This window comes from Trachypithecus francoisi, unplaced genomic scaffold (assembly GCF_009764315.1).
Source record: "Trachypithecus francoisi isolate TF-2019V2 unplaced genomic scaffold, Tfra_2.0 Lachesis_group3, whole genome shotgun sequence".
In the NCBI taxonomy this organism is placed as follows: Eukaryota; Metazoa; Chordata; class Mammalia; order Primates; family Cercopithecidae; genus Trachypithecus; species Trachypithecus francoisi.
Genome location: NW_022681468.1, coordinates 137,697,655 through 137,714,055, shown reverse-complemented (window position 1 = coordinate 137,714,055; position 16,401 = coordinate 137,697,655). Strand labels below are relative to the sequence as shown.

The 16,401-nt window shown below is 39.5% G+C and overlaps 1 protein-coding gene across 9 annotated transcripts in view; it reads right to left on the bottom strand.

Annotated features, from left to right (window-relative positions):
- The window catches only part of MYO5A (myosin VA), a 223,219-nt gene that overhangs the window by 18,751 nt on the left and 188,067 nt on the right, over positions 1-16,401 (bottom strand). For 5 of the 9 annotated variants that reach the window (XM_033190085.1, XM_033190086.1, XM_033190091.1 and 2 more), the window contains 5 exons: positions 15,985-16,183; positions 13,589-13,663; positions 11,914-12,007; positions 5,203-5,349; positions 2,622-2,776 (listed from right to left, as the gene is read on the bottom strand). In XM_033190085.1, the coding sequence (XP_033045976.1) occupies positions 2,622-2,776; positions 5,203-5,349; positions 11,914-12,007; positions 13,589-13,663; positions 15,985-16,183 (670 nt within the window). The remainder of the gene's footprint in view (positions 1-2,621; positions 2,777-5,202; positions 5,350-11,913; positions 12,008-13,588; positions 13,664-15,984; positions 16,184-16,401) is intronic. The other 4 variants (XM_033190088.1, XM_033190094.1, XM_033190093.1 and 1 more) reach the window with 1 other exon arrangement.

Below are 16,401 nucleotides of genomic sequence, written 5' to 3'. Positions count from 1 at the left end.
AGGAACACATCACCATGCTTGGCTAATTTTTTATGTTTTGTAGAGATAGGGTCTCGCAGCGTTGTCAGGGTTGGTCTCAAACTCCTGGGCTCAAGCAGTTCTCCCACCTCTGCCTTCCAAAGTGCTGGGATTACAGGCATGAGCCACAGCACCCAGCCCACTTTTAAACAAAATAACTCAACAAATACAATTTGAACACTAAGGGTATCCTCTGTCCTCATGAAAATGAGATACTCTATATTACTTCCAAATAAAAGAACATTTGCTTCTTTGGAAATTAAAAAAACATTAAAATAGAATGCCAACTCTTTACCTAAGAGGTTACTAGATTGAGTTTGTCAAAGTAATATTTTTTGCAATAAACAAGCTGTATTTGATCAAAGTTAATAAATCCATGTTAGTTTCTACTCTACCCCATAGGAAAAACAAGTTGAACTCAAAGCTATTTGCAGTTTTTGATTTATTAGAAAAGATCATAAGCTAAAAACTATAGATTCTCTACATATCTTCGGCTAGTTATGCTGCTTAGGGCCGATGGCAAAAAACCAGTTGCCAAAGTTGAAACAGGTATGCAACACAAATATACAATTCAAGACTGGGATGTGAGACAAATGCACATTAATTTTAAATGGTATTAAAGAGTGTTATGTTCTAGTACCCACTCATTTTTAATCTTTACAGAATTTGGTACAATAGTCAAACCAGATAAGTATCTTCTTGCAATTATGATGAGAGAAAGAAAACTTTATGATTTAGTTTTTTCTCTCTCTAGGAGTTGGCCTAAGAAGTAGCAAAACTTGTAGTTTATCTAAGTACAATATTACATCAACACACTCAAAATAAAATGAGTTATGTTGGGAAGACATTCATCAATTTTTAACTGTTAAATCTTCAGAAACTCCATGCTTTAGTAACCACTGTAGAATGCTAACTACAGAAAGTATCTGCACAATAGGGACCAACAGAGAACCAGCATTTATCAAAAGTTTGCTCCCCAGGGCTGACGGAGGGAGGAACGGGGAGTTAGCATTTAATGGGTACTGTGTTTCAGTTGGGGAGAATGAAAAAGCTCTGGAGATGGATGGTAGTGATGGCTGTACAACAGTGTGAACACATTTAATGCCACATAACTGTACACTTAAAAATGGTGGGCCGGGCGCGGTGGCTCAAGCCTGTAATCCCAGCACTTTGGGAGGCCGAGACGGGCGGATCACGAGGTCAGGAGATCGAGACCATCCTGGCTAATACGGTGAAACCCCGTCTCTACTAAAAATACAAAAACTAGCCGGGCGAGGTGGCGGGCGCCTGTAGTCCCAGCTACTTGGGAGGCTGAGGCAGGAGAATGGCGGAAACCCAGGAGGCGGAGCTTGCAGTGAGCTGAGATCTGGCCACTGCACTCCAGTCCGGGCGACAGAGCGAGACTCCGCCTCAAAAAAAAAAAAAAAAAAAAAAAAAAATGGTGAATATGGCAAATTTTATGTTATGTATGTTTTACCTAATTTTTTTTTAAGTTCATAAAAGAAGTCTTAGATTTGAAAGAGTCCACTAGCATGCTGACTATCCACTTACCTTTACCCTAAAAGCTCTCATTAAGTTTGATAATCCGAAAGCAAAGTACCTGGAACACATGATCTTAGCTCCTCACAGTAACACTGAGTTAAAACTAAGCCTGTGCTCACTGTTTCTCTGGAGTCAAGAGGGGGATTATGCAAGGTGACTCAGTGACTACTGAGTTGTGTAGGCTTTCTGCTCAGTTATATAATTTTGCTGTCTTTTCCAAGTCTTTCCTTTCTGATTAGCATCTGTGTGTTGCTTCCCACATGGAACCAGGCATTTTAGGTAACAGGGAAAATTATGGGGTGAGGTGGAGAAAAAGTTGGAAGAAAAATTGTAATGTTTTATCAGACATCTTTTTATATGAATGAGCCATATCTTAAACTTATTTAACATCTATTTTAATTTCAGCATCACATTCCCTGTATATATGAACTCTACTAAATATTTTTTAGTTCTAAGTAAAACCTCAAACTATATCTGTCCATGAATAAACTTAGTTTACTGCACAATTAAATGCAGTTATGTCAAGTTGATTTTGATTACTGTTCAACTTGAGCCCTGTTTTGAAAGAAGGCAGATAGACATATTCAAGGAAGAACATTTCCTCCAGTGGAAGTTTTCACTCAAGACTGAAAAGTGGCTGGGTGCAGTGGCTCACGCCTGTAATCTCAGTACTTTGGGAAGTTGAAGGGGGAGGATCACTTGAGCCTAGGAATTGGAGACCAGCCTGGGCAACACAAGTGAGACCCTGTCTCTACAAAACATAAAAAATTAGCTGGGCGTGGTGGCATACAACTGTGGGCTCAGATACTTGGGAGGCTGAGCTGAGAGGATCGCTTGATCCTGGGATTGCACTGGGGCTGCAGTTGAGCTGAGATTGCACTACTGTACTTCAGCCTAGGTGACATAGCAAAACCCTGTCTCAAAATAGATAAGTAAGTAAATAAAAATTGGAAAGTTAGTCACAAGCAACTTAGCTAAATTCTAAGGAAGGAAAAGCAATCAGTGCAGATTCTGTCATCATTAACAATTCATGATGAGAATTTTGTTGAACAGGAACTGACCTTCAATACTTTTTTGATGCTGTTAATTGTTGATGTTAGCAACGACCTTACTTTCTGATCATCATTCAGGTAGTCAGCATGTCGAACACACATAAACAGGATATATGCCGGTAATCCTGGAATTAAATTGACTGCTACACCACGTGGCTTCAGTTCTAAAAAAAGAAAAAATAATAATTTTATATAACATGGAAAATTTTCACAAGGCATGCATTGTGAGATATAAAAGCGCAGTTGTCATGTAAGAGTTCAATCATTCAAGGTAAGTAGGTAATATAAAAAGTGTATTTTAATGGCTCTTGAAGTAGAAAAATTCTGGAGTGTGGGGCATGTCTATATAATGACAACTCTCAAACTGTTATCTCCTGCGCTGACTTTTCCCTTGAACTCCAGTCTATCAACCGCCTTCTTGAAAACTCTATTCAGGCACATGAAACTAAGCCTCTCCCAAACCAAACTCTTGCTTCCCTAAGGAACCTACTTTTTTGGAAGTTGTCCCCATCTTAGTAAGTAAAGGGCAGCTCCAGTCTTCCAGTACCCTAGATTACAAACCTCATCCTCATTTTTGACTCTTTTCTTTTCTTGTACCACATATCCAATCCATCAACAAACCCTGTTGGCTCTATCTACAAAATACATCCAAAATCCAGCTACTTCTCACTGCTTCTACCAGCTACAGATGTCCCATGGAGGCTACCATCATCTCCTGCTGGGCTGCTGCAATAGCTCCCTAACTGGCCTCCCTAATTCATCTCTCGTTCCCCAGTAGTGCATTTTCCATACAACAATCAGAGCCATTCTTTCAGAAAATGTTGGTCAGATCATGTCACTCTTGTTCTGAGAATCCTCCAAGCAGCTTCTCATGTCATGCATTTATAAAAGTCAAAATCCTCACCATAGTTCATGGGATCTGGCCCTATTCCCCTTCCCCACTCCAGCTCACTCTGCTCCAGTCAAATGGGTCTCCTTGCTGTTGGTTAAACATGCAGGTATGCTCCCCGCCCAGGGCCTGCGTGCTTACTGTTTTTCTGCCTTGAATGTTCTTTCCTCAGATATTAGCATGACTTGTTCGCTTACTTCCTTTGGTGTCTGTCCAAAGATCACCTTACCAAAGAGTGTTTCCTGACAATTTGACACAAACCAGTACACCTGCCTTCACTCTTTATTCTTTTTATTCCATCATATAATTGTTTATTTTGTTTTCTTTATTTCTCCACTGGAATGTAAACTCTGTAAGACTGGGTATTTCACTTTGCTCATTACCTAGAAAATGCTTGGCACATAAGAGTTCATTACACATGTGCTGAACTGATAAATCTGTTAATTCTGTGCTTAAAAACCAGTGGCTCCTTAACATTTTTGCTAAATGAAATTCATATTGAAACTTAAGCACCTGTGCAACTATATATAGTACTAAGTTTAATGCCAGGAATATTCAATCAGGTATAAGTGCCAACCCCATTGCTGTCACCTTGGCACCTAGCGGGAGGAATGCTGTGCAAAGGCTGAAAGGAGAGGTTTTTAGATTTTCACTTCACAACTTACTGTGTGTGCACTCTAATCATTTACCACCACCCTCTAAAAAGTCTTCTTGCAAAGCCGGTGGGCTCAGACCCAATCTTAAAGGCAGTGTGCTATTCTGAAAGGCTTTTTGCACTCCCATCTCATTTGTTCTGTCCATTCCTTCCTTTGTTAGAATCTTTTCCTTTTTTTCTTTCTTCCGTATTATTACACTGCTGTCCTTGACCTATTTAGTTGCAAACCTTTCTAGGGGAGTAAGGAAAAACTGAAATTAAGGAACCTAAATGGCCTAGAGCAGTTGTGCTCAACTGTGGTTACACTTGAGAATCTCTTAAGCTTTTTATTTTTATTTTTGAGACAGACTCTTGCTGTGTAGCCCAGGATGGAGTGCAGTGGTATAGTCACAGCTCACTGTAGTCTTGAACTCCTGGGCTTACATGATCCTCCCACCTTAGCCTCTTGAGTAGCTAGGACTACAGGCATGCACCAACACCTGGGTAATTTTTTTCTTTGTCTTTGGAGAGATGCGGTCTTGCTATGTTCCCGAGGCTGACCTTGAGGGGTTTGTTTTCCTTCCTTCCATCCTTCCTTCCTTCCTTCCCTCCCTCCTTCCTTCCATCCTTCCTTCCTTCCGTCCGTCCTTCCTTCCTTCCTTCCGTCCTTCCCTCTCTCCTTCCTTCCTTCCCTCCTTCCTTCTTCTTTTTTTTTTTTTTTAAGTACTAGACATTGCCAGGTTCATCTCTATAGAGATTTTGATTTAACTAGGCAAGAGGGAGAGATACATCAGTATGGTTCAAAGCTTCCAGGTGATTCTAATGTGCAGCCAGGGCTGAGAAGACCTGATCTTGAGCAATCCTTGTAGGTGGGTCTGAGGCATGTGTCCCTGCAGTTGGACTGAAAGTGCTTGGTGTGGTCAGAACACTACTGCAACACTAGAATACATGGTACATGATGATGTCTAATGAAACCTATGCTGAATATCTCAAAAATTAGCGACTAGTTTTTCCCACCATTGACCCATGTGCCAGAGGAACTTTTATCCAATGCAGAAAATACTTGCCCAGAATCAGGTTCTTAACAAGTTTTTGCTCATCCTCCTTCTTGTATTCCAGCATTCCTTGGAAATCCTTTTCTTTTCTGGGAATGTTGACTGGTCGGATGGGTTCATCAATGATCTGTCCTGGGGATATGTTCTCCATCTGGCCCACTTTATGAGAAGTAAGAAAGGAGGAGAAAATGTTTTCCATATAAAAAACATGAGCGGTCTCCAAGTTCCTATAATTTTGAATGCATTCTACAACAACTGAAACTTGCCATATTTGCCACTTAGTTGCCTCCTCTTAAAATAATCTTTTTTTCATTAAAATTGGGTGAACAGATGGCAAAATTATATGGTAATCTTACTCTGAAAGCCACACCTGCCTAACTGCAAATTAACATCAAATAACCTTATATGATCCAAAACCTTTTTTTATGTAATAAGGTTTACTTTTTAGTAAGATTAAATGTCCAAAAGGTAAGTGGTTTAACAGATTTGTTAATTAATTGATACTAATCAGAAATGCTTAAACATATTTTGACTTTAATTCACAAGAGGAACAATCAATATCCTACAAAGGGGCAGAAGGAGCAGAAACAATTCCTCCTTGCTCTTGGCTCAACGACTTTAGTCATTAAAAGCAAAAGAATATTTACTTTAAATGTATTATTACAATCAGTTCAAAACACATACAGATAGCTGGTAGAAGAGTGTTTCTTCATACCACTTGGTCCAAAATGTATGATTTTTCACAAAGGACTCATATGGCAAAGACCTAATTTTCTCCTGCCACCCTCATTCCCAGAGAAATCATGAACAGATAAACTATCTCTATGTAGTATGATTTCCTAAATGTTATTATTTTTTATTTCTTTTTAATAGAATGGTAAAAATTCTACTTATGAAGTTGCAATCAATGAAGTACAACCACTGGCTTACAATGCTTTCAGATGTTAAAGATAGTCACTATTGTCAAGGGCAGCAGCTAGAGAAGAATTATGCTAAAGGTTCAAAAAAAAAGGTCTCCAATTTCATCTCAAAATTGAGACTTGAGTGGGAAATGCAACGAAAAGTAAAGGGACATATGAGTTATCACAGCCGCTGTGGAGATACTCGCTAGTAACGAGGTTTTTTATCCTTTTATCTACAGGGAGGGAGAGCGGTTAAGAGATTTGTTTAAGGGCAGATTAAGTTTGAGTTCTGAGATAGCTCTCAAACAAAATGCAGATCAGATGCAAAAACATTAGAAAGTTTAATATTGCTGACTCCACGAGGTGTCAGTAGTGCTTCTTGTGCCACTCTGGGTAATTTCCTGGGTTAGTTCTGAGAAGCCAGTCCCGCAGGAAGAGGTTATCACAGAGAACATCAGTACCTTCCAGTGCTCTTGCTTATATGGCACGGAGCCTGGTGACACACCGTCCACCTCAAGCTGCAGCAGCACACACTGGGACTATCAGCGCTGAAAATCTGGTTTAGGTGAAGTCACCACCATCCAGCAACACTATGATATCTAAAGAGTGGTCAGATTGTGATTGGACAGATCAGGGCTATGGCCATCTCCCATAATCTAGTTTTTCATATGCATGATCCAGTATGAAAGCCACGAGACTAACTCTAAAGTGTATTCTTCCATACAAGAAAAGAAGAGACTCAAGCTATTTGGTTTTACATAATTTCTGGTGTCTGTTTAAACATAATACCACAAGGACCTCTGAAGCAGCACACGGTGGCCTCTACAGATCATAAACCTGCACCTGCGTGTAAAAAACAAAATAATAAAACCCCTGCCATCTATGCCACTAGTAACTTTAAGCTGCATGTACAATTCCAAAAGGGGAAACTGGGAGAAAACAAGTTCAACACACCAGGTTTATCAATAAATGCACATATTTGGACTCCATGTAACCCAAAGAGCATATTTTAAACCTACTGATTTATCAAATCTTTGATGCTATCAGTTATGAAATACAGTATTTTATGTAACACTAAAAAAAATTGCCAACTAAACTATAATCCATCAACAATTGTAAGATACACCCCAATTTCGGAGATGTTAAAATGGCAAACACTGTGCATCTCAGAATTTGTGAAATACGATGAATACTTTTACTAAGAAAGTTATGTTTTAAAAGGAAGCTTCACCTTCCTTTTGCAAAATCTCTAACCAGGATATTTTTGGTGCTGTACAAAAATGTCAGATAAAATTTAACATACTCTCATTAAAAATTTTCTCTCTGCCTCTGAATTCTCCCTAGGGACTTAAGTCTTTGCAAAGCTCACAAATGAAATATAGATGTCAGTTCAATGTAACCTTGATTGGTTTAGCAGTATTATCCACTAATTAAAATAAAATGTTGCCCAGGCACAGTGACTCACGCCTGTAATCCCAGGACTTTGGGAGACTAAGGTGGGCAGATCACCTGAGTTCAGGAGTTCAAGACCACCCTAACCAACATGGAGAAACCCCATCTCTACTAAAAATTTAAAAAAGTTAGCTGGGCATGGTGGTACATGCCTGTAATCCCAGCTACTTGGGAGGCTGAGGCAGGAGAATCGCTTGAACCTGGGAGGCAGAGGTTGCAGTGAGCCGAGATCACACCACTGCACTCCAGCCTGGGTGACGAAAGCAAAACTCCGCCTCCAAAATAAATAAATAATTAAATAGGCAACTAGCTAAGCCCTTTGCCCTTCTGCCTTCTGGCATGTAAGAACACAGCGTTCGTCCCCTTCGGAGGATCCAGCAACAAGGCACCTGACGTCTTGGAAGCAGAAACCAGACCCTCTGAACTTGCCAGTGCCTTGATCCTTCAGAACTCTGAGAAATAAATTTCTGTTCTTTATAAATCACCCAGTCTCAAGCACTTTGTTATAGCAGCACAAAGGGACTGAGGAGCCCAATGATCAATTCTTCTAGGAAGGCCTGAACCAAGACTCTAGTTTCATTTTCTATATTCTTTATAAACTTGAGGGAACTATTTTGTCCTCAAAAAGGAAAGAAAATTGGAAAGTTTTAAAAAAATTTACTTTACTTTGGCACCAGGAAGATCTTCATCTCAAGTTTGAGACAATCAGATAAATTCCTAATAAGTAGAAAATTTCTGTGGGAAAATCTGACACAAAGGAGAGAAATCAGTGGCCCTTAGAAGGTGTGTTTTCTAGTCCTGCCATCTCACCTGCTGCAAACATGGGTCACTTACAGGCCTTAGTTTTTTCCTCTTAGGAAATAACTAATTAATTTCTAGAATCCCTTCAGGTCTTAATTTCTTGATTCTATGAAAATTAAGATGGATGAAAATATAGCACAAAGCAGATCAAAGTTTGAAACACTCTCCATTTAGCTATATAGTTTCTTCTAAAAAATTATACACGCTAACATTTTTTTAAAAGTCTCTGTTGGTTTTTTAAAAAGCTTCCTTAATTAAATGTAGCTTGTGGGAGGAGGCAAGAGTTGTGCTATTTTAAACCAAAAGGATTTAAGTGTATTGCAATACATTTAAAGAAAAGTATAAGACAACGTTTAGTTATTAGAAGGTGCCCGTATTTTCTGTGTAACAGGGACATACGAGGATGAAAAGTGTCACCTTAATTCTCTTCATTTGGGGTAGAAGCAGGGACACTGCACTCAGCAAGTGCCCAAGTCACATAAATCTATTCCATTTCATCCTCTAGATATGTATCACTTAACTCAAAATGTAACTCTTCTTAAGAACTATTATAACATCTTTTTTGTTTGATCTATGAATTGCTATTCTCAAATGCTACTGTCTGGATAGTTTAAATGATGAGGTTGATTTCTGATTGACAATGGCTTAAGATTAGTAATATCTTAAAATAGTCTAACCCATCTCTTCAATTAAAAATATACATATCAGGCCGGGTGCGGTGGCTCAAGCCTGTAATCCCAGCACTTTGGGAGGCCGAGACGGGCGGATCACGAGGTCAGGAGATCGAGACCATCCTGGCTAACATGGTGAAACCCCGTCTCTACTAAAAAGTACAAAAAACTAGCCGGGCGACATGGCGGGCGCCTGTAGTCCCAGCTGCTTGGGAGGCTGAGGCAGGAGAATGGCGTAAACCCAGGAGGCGGAGCTTGCAGTGAGCTGAGACCCGGCCACTGCACTCCAGCCTGGGCGGCAGAGCGAGACTTCGTCTCAAAAAAAAAAAAAAAAAAAATACATATCAAAGAAAACTAATAAAAATTATGTAAAATAATAAATGGCTTTTCTGTTTATCAAAATTTACTAAAGTATAGCAAAGGAATCATTAGGAGTTGAACAAAAAAAGAATCTCACATGTTAATACACTTAAAATCTGTTTTTTCAAGCAAATACTCTGCTGTCTGATAATCATCTCATGATATAATTAGTGCAAAGTGTAAAAAGTTCTCTGAATAAAGATTTTTAAGTTCTGCTAATAGACATTATAGCTTGTGTGAGAGTGTGTGATTTGGAGGCTCAAATTTTAATGTAATACATAACTCACGTAATGCTAAAGGATTATATATAAAGTATGACTATAAAATAATCTTTCTGATTTCTAAACAAATATTTCAATATTTGTACATCCAACAGAGTAATATCCTTTACAAAGTAAATGTCGATGTTGCCATGTTATAAATATTTCTGAAACTTACTCATTCACTCAACAAACATTTATGGAATGACTATGAGATAGGTCGACACTATGCTAGGTGCTGTGAAAGCCAAGGGAAATAGAGATGTTTCCTATGCTCAGGAAGCTCAGAGTCTATTATGGAAGCCAGTAATTCAAACAGAAAAATTGCTAAAAATATGACATAGTGAAGACCATAAAAGATGTCAGCCAAACTGTGGTACACAGAGAGCAGAACCATAACGTCTGTCTGGGTAATCAGGAAAGGCTGCTCTTGAGGATGTGACATATGACTCTGGTCTCAAAGGCTGAGCAGGACTTAACCAGGAGAAGCAGGATGACCAAACAGAAGGAGCAATTATGACAAGGCCTGGTATGTTGGAGGAATGAAAACCACACTTAGAGTTACTCATGATAGATTCTTTTGAACATCCTCAGTGATAGGGAATCTTCACTGTTTGAACCAAGCAAGAATTAGATGCAGAATGACAATGAGAGAAAATGATCAACATTTCACACAGGTTTGAAGGCAATTCCAAAAAGTGTCTCAAAATCCCTTAAGCAGTGAGAACACTGAAATAAGCTTAAATTTTGGCTTTAGGCTGGGAGCAGTGGCTCACACCTATAATCCCAGCACTTTGGGAGGCTGAGGTGGGTGGATCACGAGGTCAGGAATTTGAGATCAGCCTGGTCAACACCGTGAAATCCTGTCTCTACTAAAAATACAAAAATTAGCTGGGCATGGTGGCATGCACCTGTAATCCCAGCTACTCAGGAGGCTGAGGCAGAAGAATTGCTTGAACCCAGAAAGCAAAGGTTGCAGTGAGCCGAGATTGCACCACTGCACTCCAGTTTCAGCGACAGAGCAAGACTCTGTCTCAAAAAAAAAAAAGAGTTTGGCTTTAGTCTTGTTCACTGCTAGATCCCTGTACCTATAACTCTTAACAAATAAACACATCAATAGAAAAGATGAGATTCATTTCTATATAAATAATAACAATAACTGATATTTGGTTATTTCTCAAGGAGTTTTTTCATCTTCATCATATAGAAATCATGAGGTGTTTTTAAAAATCTTATTTCTTTTTTTTTTTTTTTGAGACGGAGTCCCACTCTGTTGCCCAGGCTGGAGTGCAGTGGCCGGATCTCAGCTCACTGCAAGCTCTGCCTCCCGGGTTTACGCCATTCTCTCGCCTCAGCCTCCCGAGTAGCTGGGACTACAGGCGCCCGCCATCTCGCCCAGCTAATTTTTTGTATTTTTTTAGTAGAGACGGGGTTTCACTGGGTTAGCCAGGATGGTCTCGATCTCCTGACCTCGTGATCCACCCGTCTCGGCCTCCCAAAGTGCTGGGATTATAGGCTTGAGCCACCGCGCCCGGCCAAAAAAATCTTATTTCTTTATTATAATTAATATTTTTCTTTTTTACTTCTCTTTTTTTTCCCCCATTAGACTGTAAGTTCTTTGAGGACAAACTCTGTCATACTCATCTTAGTATCCCTAATACTAAGAATAATAGTAGTAACTAATAACTAAGTCGCATGAAGCATTTTTACTATGTGTCGGTAACTCTTCTAAGTGTAATATACTTATTAGGTTGATGCAAAGGCATTTGCGGTTTCTGCCATTAAAAGTAATTGCCTTTGGACCAACCTAATAGCTCATTCAATCCTTATAAATCATGTCAAATAGATGCTATTATCTTTCTAATTTAACAGATGGGAAAGTAGAGGCATACAGAGGTTCAGAAACTTGCCCAATATCATATGATTAATAAGTAGAAGAGCTAGGATTTGAACCCAAGAAGCTTGACTCCAGAATCCACATTCTTAACCCCTATGCTATACTGCCTAGGCACATTGTCTGGCATATGGAAGATATTCATTAGATGCTTACAGAGTAAAATCTGTAAATTATTACTACCATGAAAAAGAACACTTTTCTTTATCTAAAAATGTAAAATTCTACTTGACAGAGGTTAGGTTTGCCAAAAGTCATATTTTGTTATTATCCCTAATATTTGCATGCAAACCTCTATTAGGCCACTTATATAGCCTAAAGACTAGTTTAGGCCAAGACCCAAACCAAGACTCAGCAACTGTCATAAAAACATGTTTAAATACCTTCTAGTTCACCAATTTTTTTGGCAAATACTTTCAACTGCTTTTTCAGTTTACGGACCGTCTTATCCTGTTTTTCAAGTTGTTCCATCAAATCCTAAAGATCAAAAAGAGAAATATATCAGAAAGATTGAAACAGGCCTTCTAAAATGCATCAAGGGAAAACAGACACATATCACAGAAACAACATTGTTAGTTTTACATAAAAGCTCCAGAAAAGCTCGTTGGTGGAGCCACCACCTGGCTAAAACTGGCAGGCATGGGAAATGCAGCTATAATAAAAGCCATATGTTAAAATATACAACACAGTAAAATCCTTTACAGTGTGATGGACAGCAGGCTCACCGCGGAGTCTTTCCAGTAGACTCCATGTGGGAAAATCAACTGAATACTTTGTAAAATGTATTGTTATTCCAGTAGAATGCTTTATTTTTATTTTTTTATTTTTTTGAGACGAAGTCTCGCTCTGTCGCCCAGGCTAGAGCGCAGTGGCCGGATCTCAGCTCACTGCAAGCTCCGCCTCCCGGGTTTACGCCATTCTCCTGCCTCAGCCTCCCGAGTAGCTGGGACTACAGGTGCCTGCCACCTCGCCTGGCTAGTTTTTTGTATTTTTTTAGTAGAGACGGGGTTTCACCGTGCTAGCCAGGATGGTCTCGATTTCCTGACGTCGTGATCCGCCCGTCTCAACCTCCCAAAGTGCTGGGATTACAGGCTTGAGCCACTGCGTCCAGCCAGAATGCTTTTTTTTTAAAGGAAGACTGACTAGGTGAAAATAAATTTTGATGAATGCACAAAAAGGTCTGTGAGAAGAATGGTAGAATTTAGGTAGGAACTGACACTCCCCATGTGTGAAGCACTGTCTCTATGAGAGCCAACCTATGAGATTCTAAGATTAGCCTTGAAACTTTAGAAGAGTTCAGAAGTTTTGGGAATTAAAAGTTAAGTTGAAAAAAATAATCACAAAGAACAGGATAAAGAGTGGTCTGCTTACCTAGGACCAAAGTGGCAAATGGCATAAGGCATCTATAAAATCTTGCAGGTGATATAATTTTGCTTATACAGAAGAAAGGGGTATTTATGAATGCTTTATGCAAAAAGAGAAACAAAAGCAGTACACTTAAGGAGGAAGGTTAAAAAAAAGTCCATGATTATTGGCTATTTAAGAATTTGCTCAAATGACAGGCATGGTTAAAAACTCAATAATCAAAAAGAAAGTGGACAATAGAAGGCTCAGAAAGAGCTTAGAAGGGCTATGAGTCAGCAATAATGTGTGTGGTTTTTATTCAGGTTATGGAGAAGAAAGGCATTCCAAATACAAATATTCATTTTCCAGTTTAGACAGGAGTAGATTTAGCTACTAGGCCAACCATTCAAGGGAATAGTTGCTATCTCTTCAAAGTGTTAAGTTGTGCTTCTTGGATTTTACGTGATCTTTCAAATCACATTTTGCTTCCATCACACTGTAAGCCTAGTGTTAATAACAAACCAAACGTGACAATGGACTCAGGACACTGATAGAGGTGACACCACTGGCTAAAAGACAGCTGTGGGGAGAAACAGGTTTTGTGAAAAATTTGAAGAGACTTCCTGGGAGGGGGCAGGCAGCGGTGTGCTCTTCAGTTACAGAGGGCTAGAAGTAGCAAGGAAGACAGCGGAAAAGCACTATGGTTTTACATACAATCATCCGCTTGTAAAGGGAAATCCGATATGATTGATACTTCTTAGGTTCATCTGCATATAATTCCTCAAAATACTGAAAAAACAGGCACAATGGATATTTGTTTTTGTCTGTGTCTTTGAGGGGAATACTATCTTTCAGCAAAATCAATTTTAAAATATTTTAAAACACAAACAGTGAAACTATATATACTCGAAAGGCTCTGATTTGTCACCTTCCATTACCCTTTTATCTTTCTAGTATAGACTATTATAATTATGCATGTACAGATGTTTCTTGTGTGATCAAAGGAAAGAGGCTGTGGCCAGGATGCCATCACTTAGCAGGCCCAGATAAGGCTGTCATTTCCCTCCTCCAACCTCCTGCCTTTTCACTCCCAGCCTCCCCCACGCATGATGCTCACAATTTGCTGCACTCATTTTTTTTTTTTTTTTTTTTTTTTGCTGCCAGCAGCAGTGGCAAGAATAGGGGAGGCAGATATAATAAAAGTGAGAATAATAGCAATGTTAGCTCGTGAAGTTGGAGAGGCTGGTGGGAAGCTGTGCATCTTCCTTCGCTGAAAGACAGCATGGGGGAGGCCTGTGAAGCCTGTTCGCTAGATGAGGTAGAAAAATCATTTTTGTGCTTTGTGTTGGTGGTAGGTAGGTGGGCAAGGTAGAGTTTCAAGAACACTAAACCCAGGTCTCCTGCTGGGCTTTAATATCCTGCTCAAGTATTTCTTATAGAAATGCACAATTAAGATTAAGAAAACAATGATTTTGAAAAAGTGTATCATTTCCTGTTCTTATGTTTGAATCCACCCTCCTGAATTAGTAGTCAGAATAATGGCAGGAGAAGCAGCTGACCTACAAAGGGTTTTCCCCAAACTCAAATTCATTAACTGGGCTCTATTAGCTTAGAATATAGGGGCTTAGTCTATTTTTTGTATTACCTATGAAAAATTGGCAAGAAAATTCATATTGCAAACAAGGTTGCAAGGGAAATGTCTGACCAACTTAGTGAAAAAAACCCTGGAAATCTGCCACCCAGAAGCATCTTTATTTCACGATTTCACCTTGTATTTTAAAACAATAATTTAAAGCACAGAATTTGTATGCCAATCAATCAACTCATTATATTTTTCAGTATATTCGGTAATACTTAGTCATCAAAGCATTGTTAGTTTAATTTAAGCAACAATATACTTGAGCGTTATAAAATGACACTTCAAAAATATTTTATGATTCAGAAAAATTTCCCCACAAATTAGTGAGATTTCAGTCACTTTGGAAAGAGCCCACACACTGCCCCCACCCTCCTCCCTCATTCCCACAGTGGAGCCTCATACAGACAGACAGACTGTGAAAAGAATAGCTTTGCGTTTTGCTTTTAATTCATATAAAAGATAGTTGAATAAATGACACTAGAAAACTATTTGTAATGTAAATTATCACTAATGGAGTAATGGAGGGATAATTCAGATTGTTAAATCTTCAGAGAAAATTCATACTATTTTATTATAGGTCATTAAAAATGTTAATTTAAAAAAGACACAAATCACCATCAATCCTAAACAACTTTTCTCAAAATCAGGCTAGCACCACAATATAGACTTTATATAGAAATGTGAAATTATCACTTTTTAAGGATTTTTAATATAGTAAATATATTTGTCAAAAAACTGTAAATCTGTAATAAAAGTTATTAGGTGACTGAGAGAAAATATTTTTGGCAAAAAAAAAAAAAAAAAAGGAACAAGGAAAAAAGAAAAAACTCGGACTCCATGCCAGGGTTTAGAATCTGACAAGGAAAAAAACAATTTCCTCATTTGTTACACGTTTTGTTTAAAATAACAGAAAATATGAACCTGAATCCTAACACACACCTCTCTGGCGTGGGAGCTCCATCTAGCATCAACCAAAAACCCCTGTTGGTTTTGCCAACCGCCTTTCTCAACCTCAACTCTAACCATGCTTGTCTGCCAGAGATGGAGCCTGGGATGGCCTCAGTGGCTGCTTGGGGACCAAAGGTAAAGAAGCCTGTCCCCAGTCGCAGTTGTGACAATCACATAACAAACCTCCTAGGATGGCAGAGGATCTGCAGCTGAAATGGAGGAAACAGATCACCTGAGCCTAAAGGCCATCAAAAACCCAGCCTGCACCCAGGTGGTTGTCTGCCTCCAGGGAAGGTCTAAGAGCACTCAGCCTTCTGTGATAAATAGAACTCGTGCAGGTGCCTTTTTCCTTCCTACCAAAGTATTCATATTTTCCTTACTCTGTCTCTGCTGGAGTAAAAGGGTAACAAATACAGAGGGGTGAGTTTTTCCAGCAAGAAAAAACCCTGTGTTTGATAAAAAAGAAACTAGACTGTCGGGCAGGCTAGGTTAAGGAACATGTGGACCCGGCAGCTCTCCTTACCAAGTTTTCGTTGGTCAGCCGGGTGATCTCGTGCTGCAGGCTGGCCTCGATGCGGGCCTCTGGGGGCAGCTGCAGGTTCTGGGCCAGCAGCTGCTGCTGTCGGTTGTTCTCCTCCTTCAGGCTCTGGATCTCCCCACGGAGGGCCTCGGCCTCATTCTCATGGCTCCTCTTCTGTGACTGGAGCTGGGATTCCAGGAGCCTGTGGAGAGGACACACAGGTCGGAAGGGGAGATGACACCCCAAGTCGCTGCCTAATGGGTGTAAGGCATCATGTTCACTTGCAAGAGTAGGAAAAGCAGATATTCTTTAGTATCTGTATATCTTCTGGCTTGATTAAAGTCAAGAAACTTAAACAAGAAGCAGAAATAGAAATGGATGCTCTCACATTTGTGTCTTTCTGCATTATATAAAGTTCTC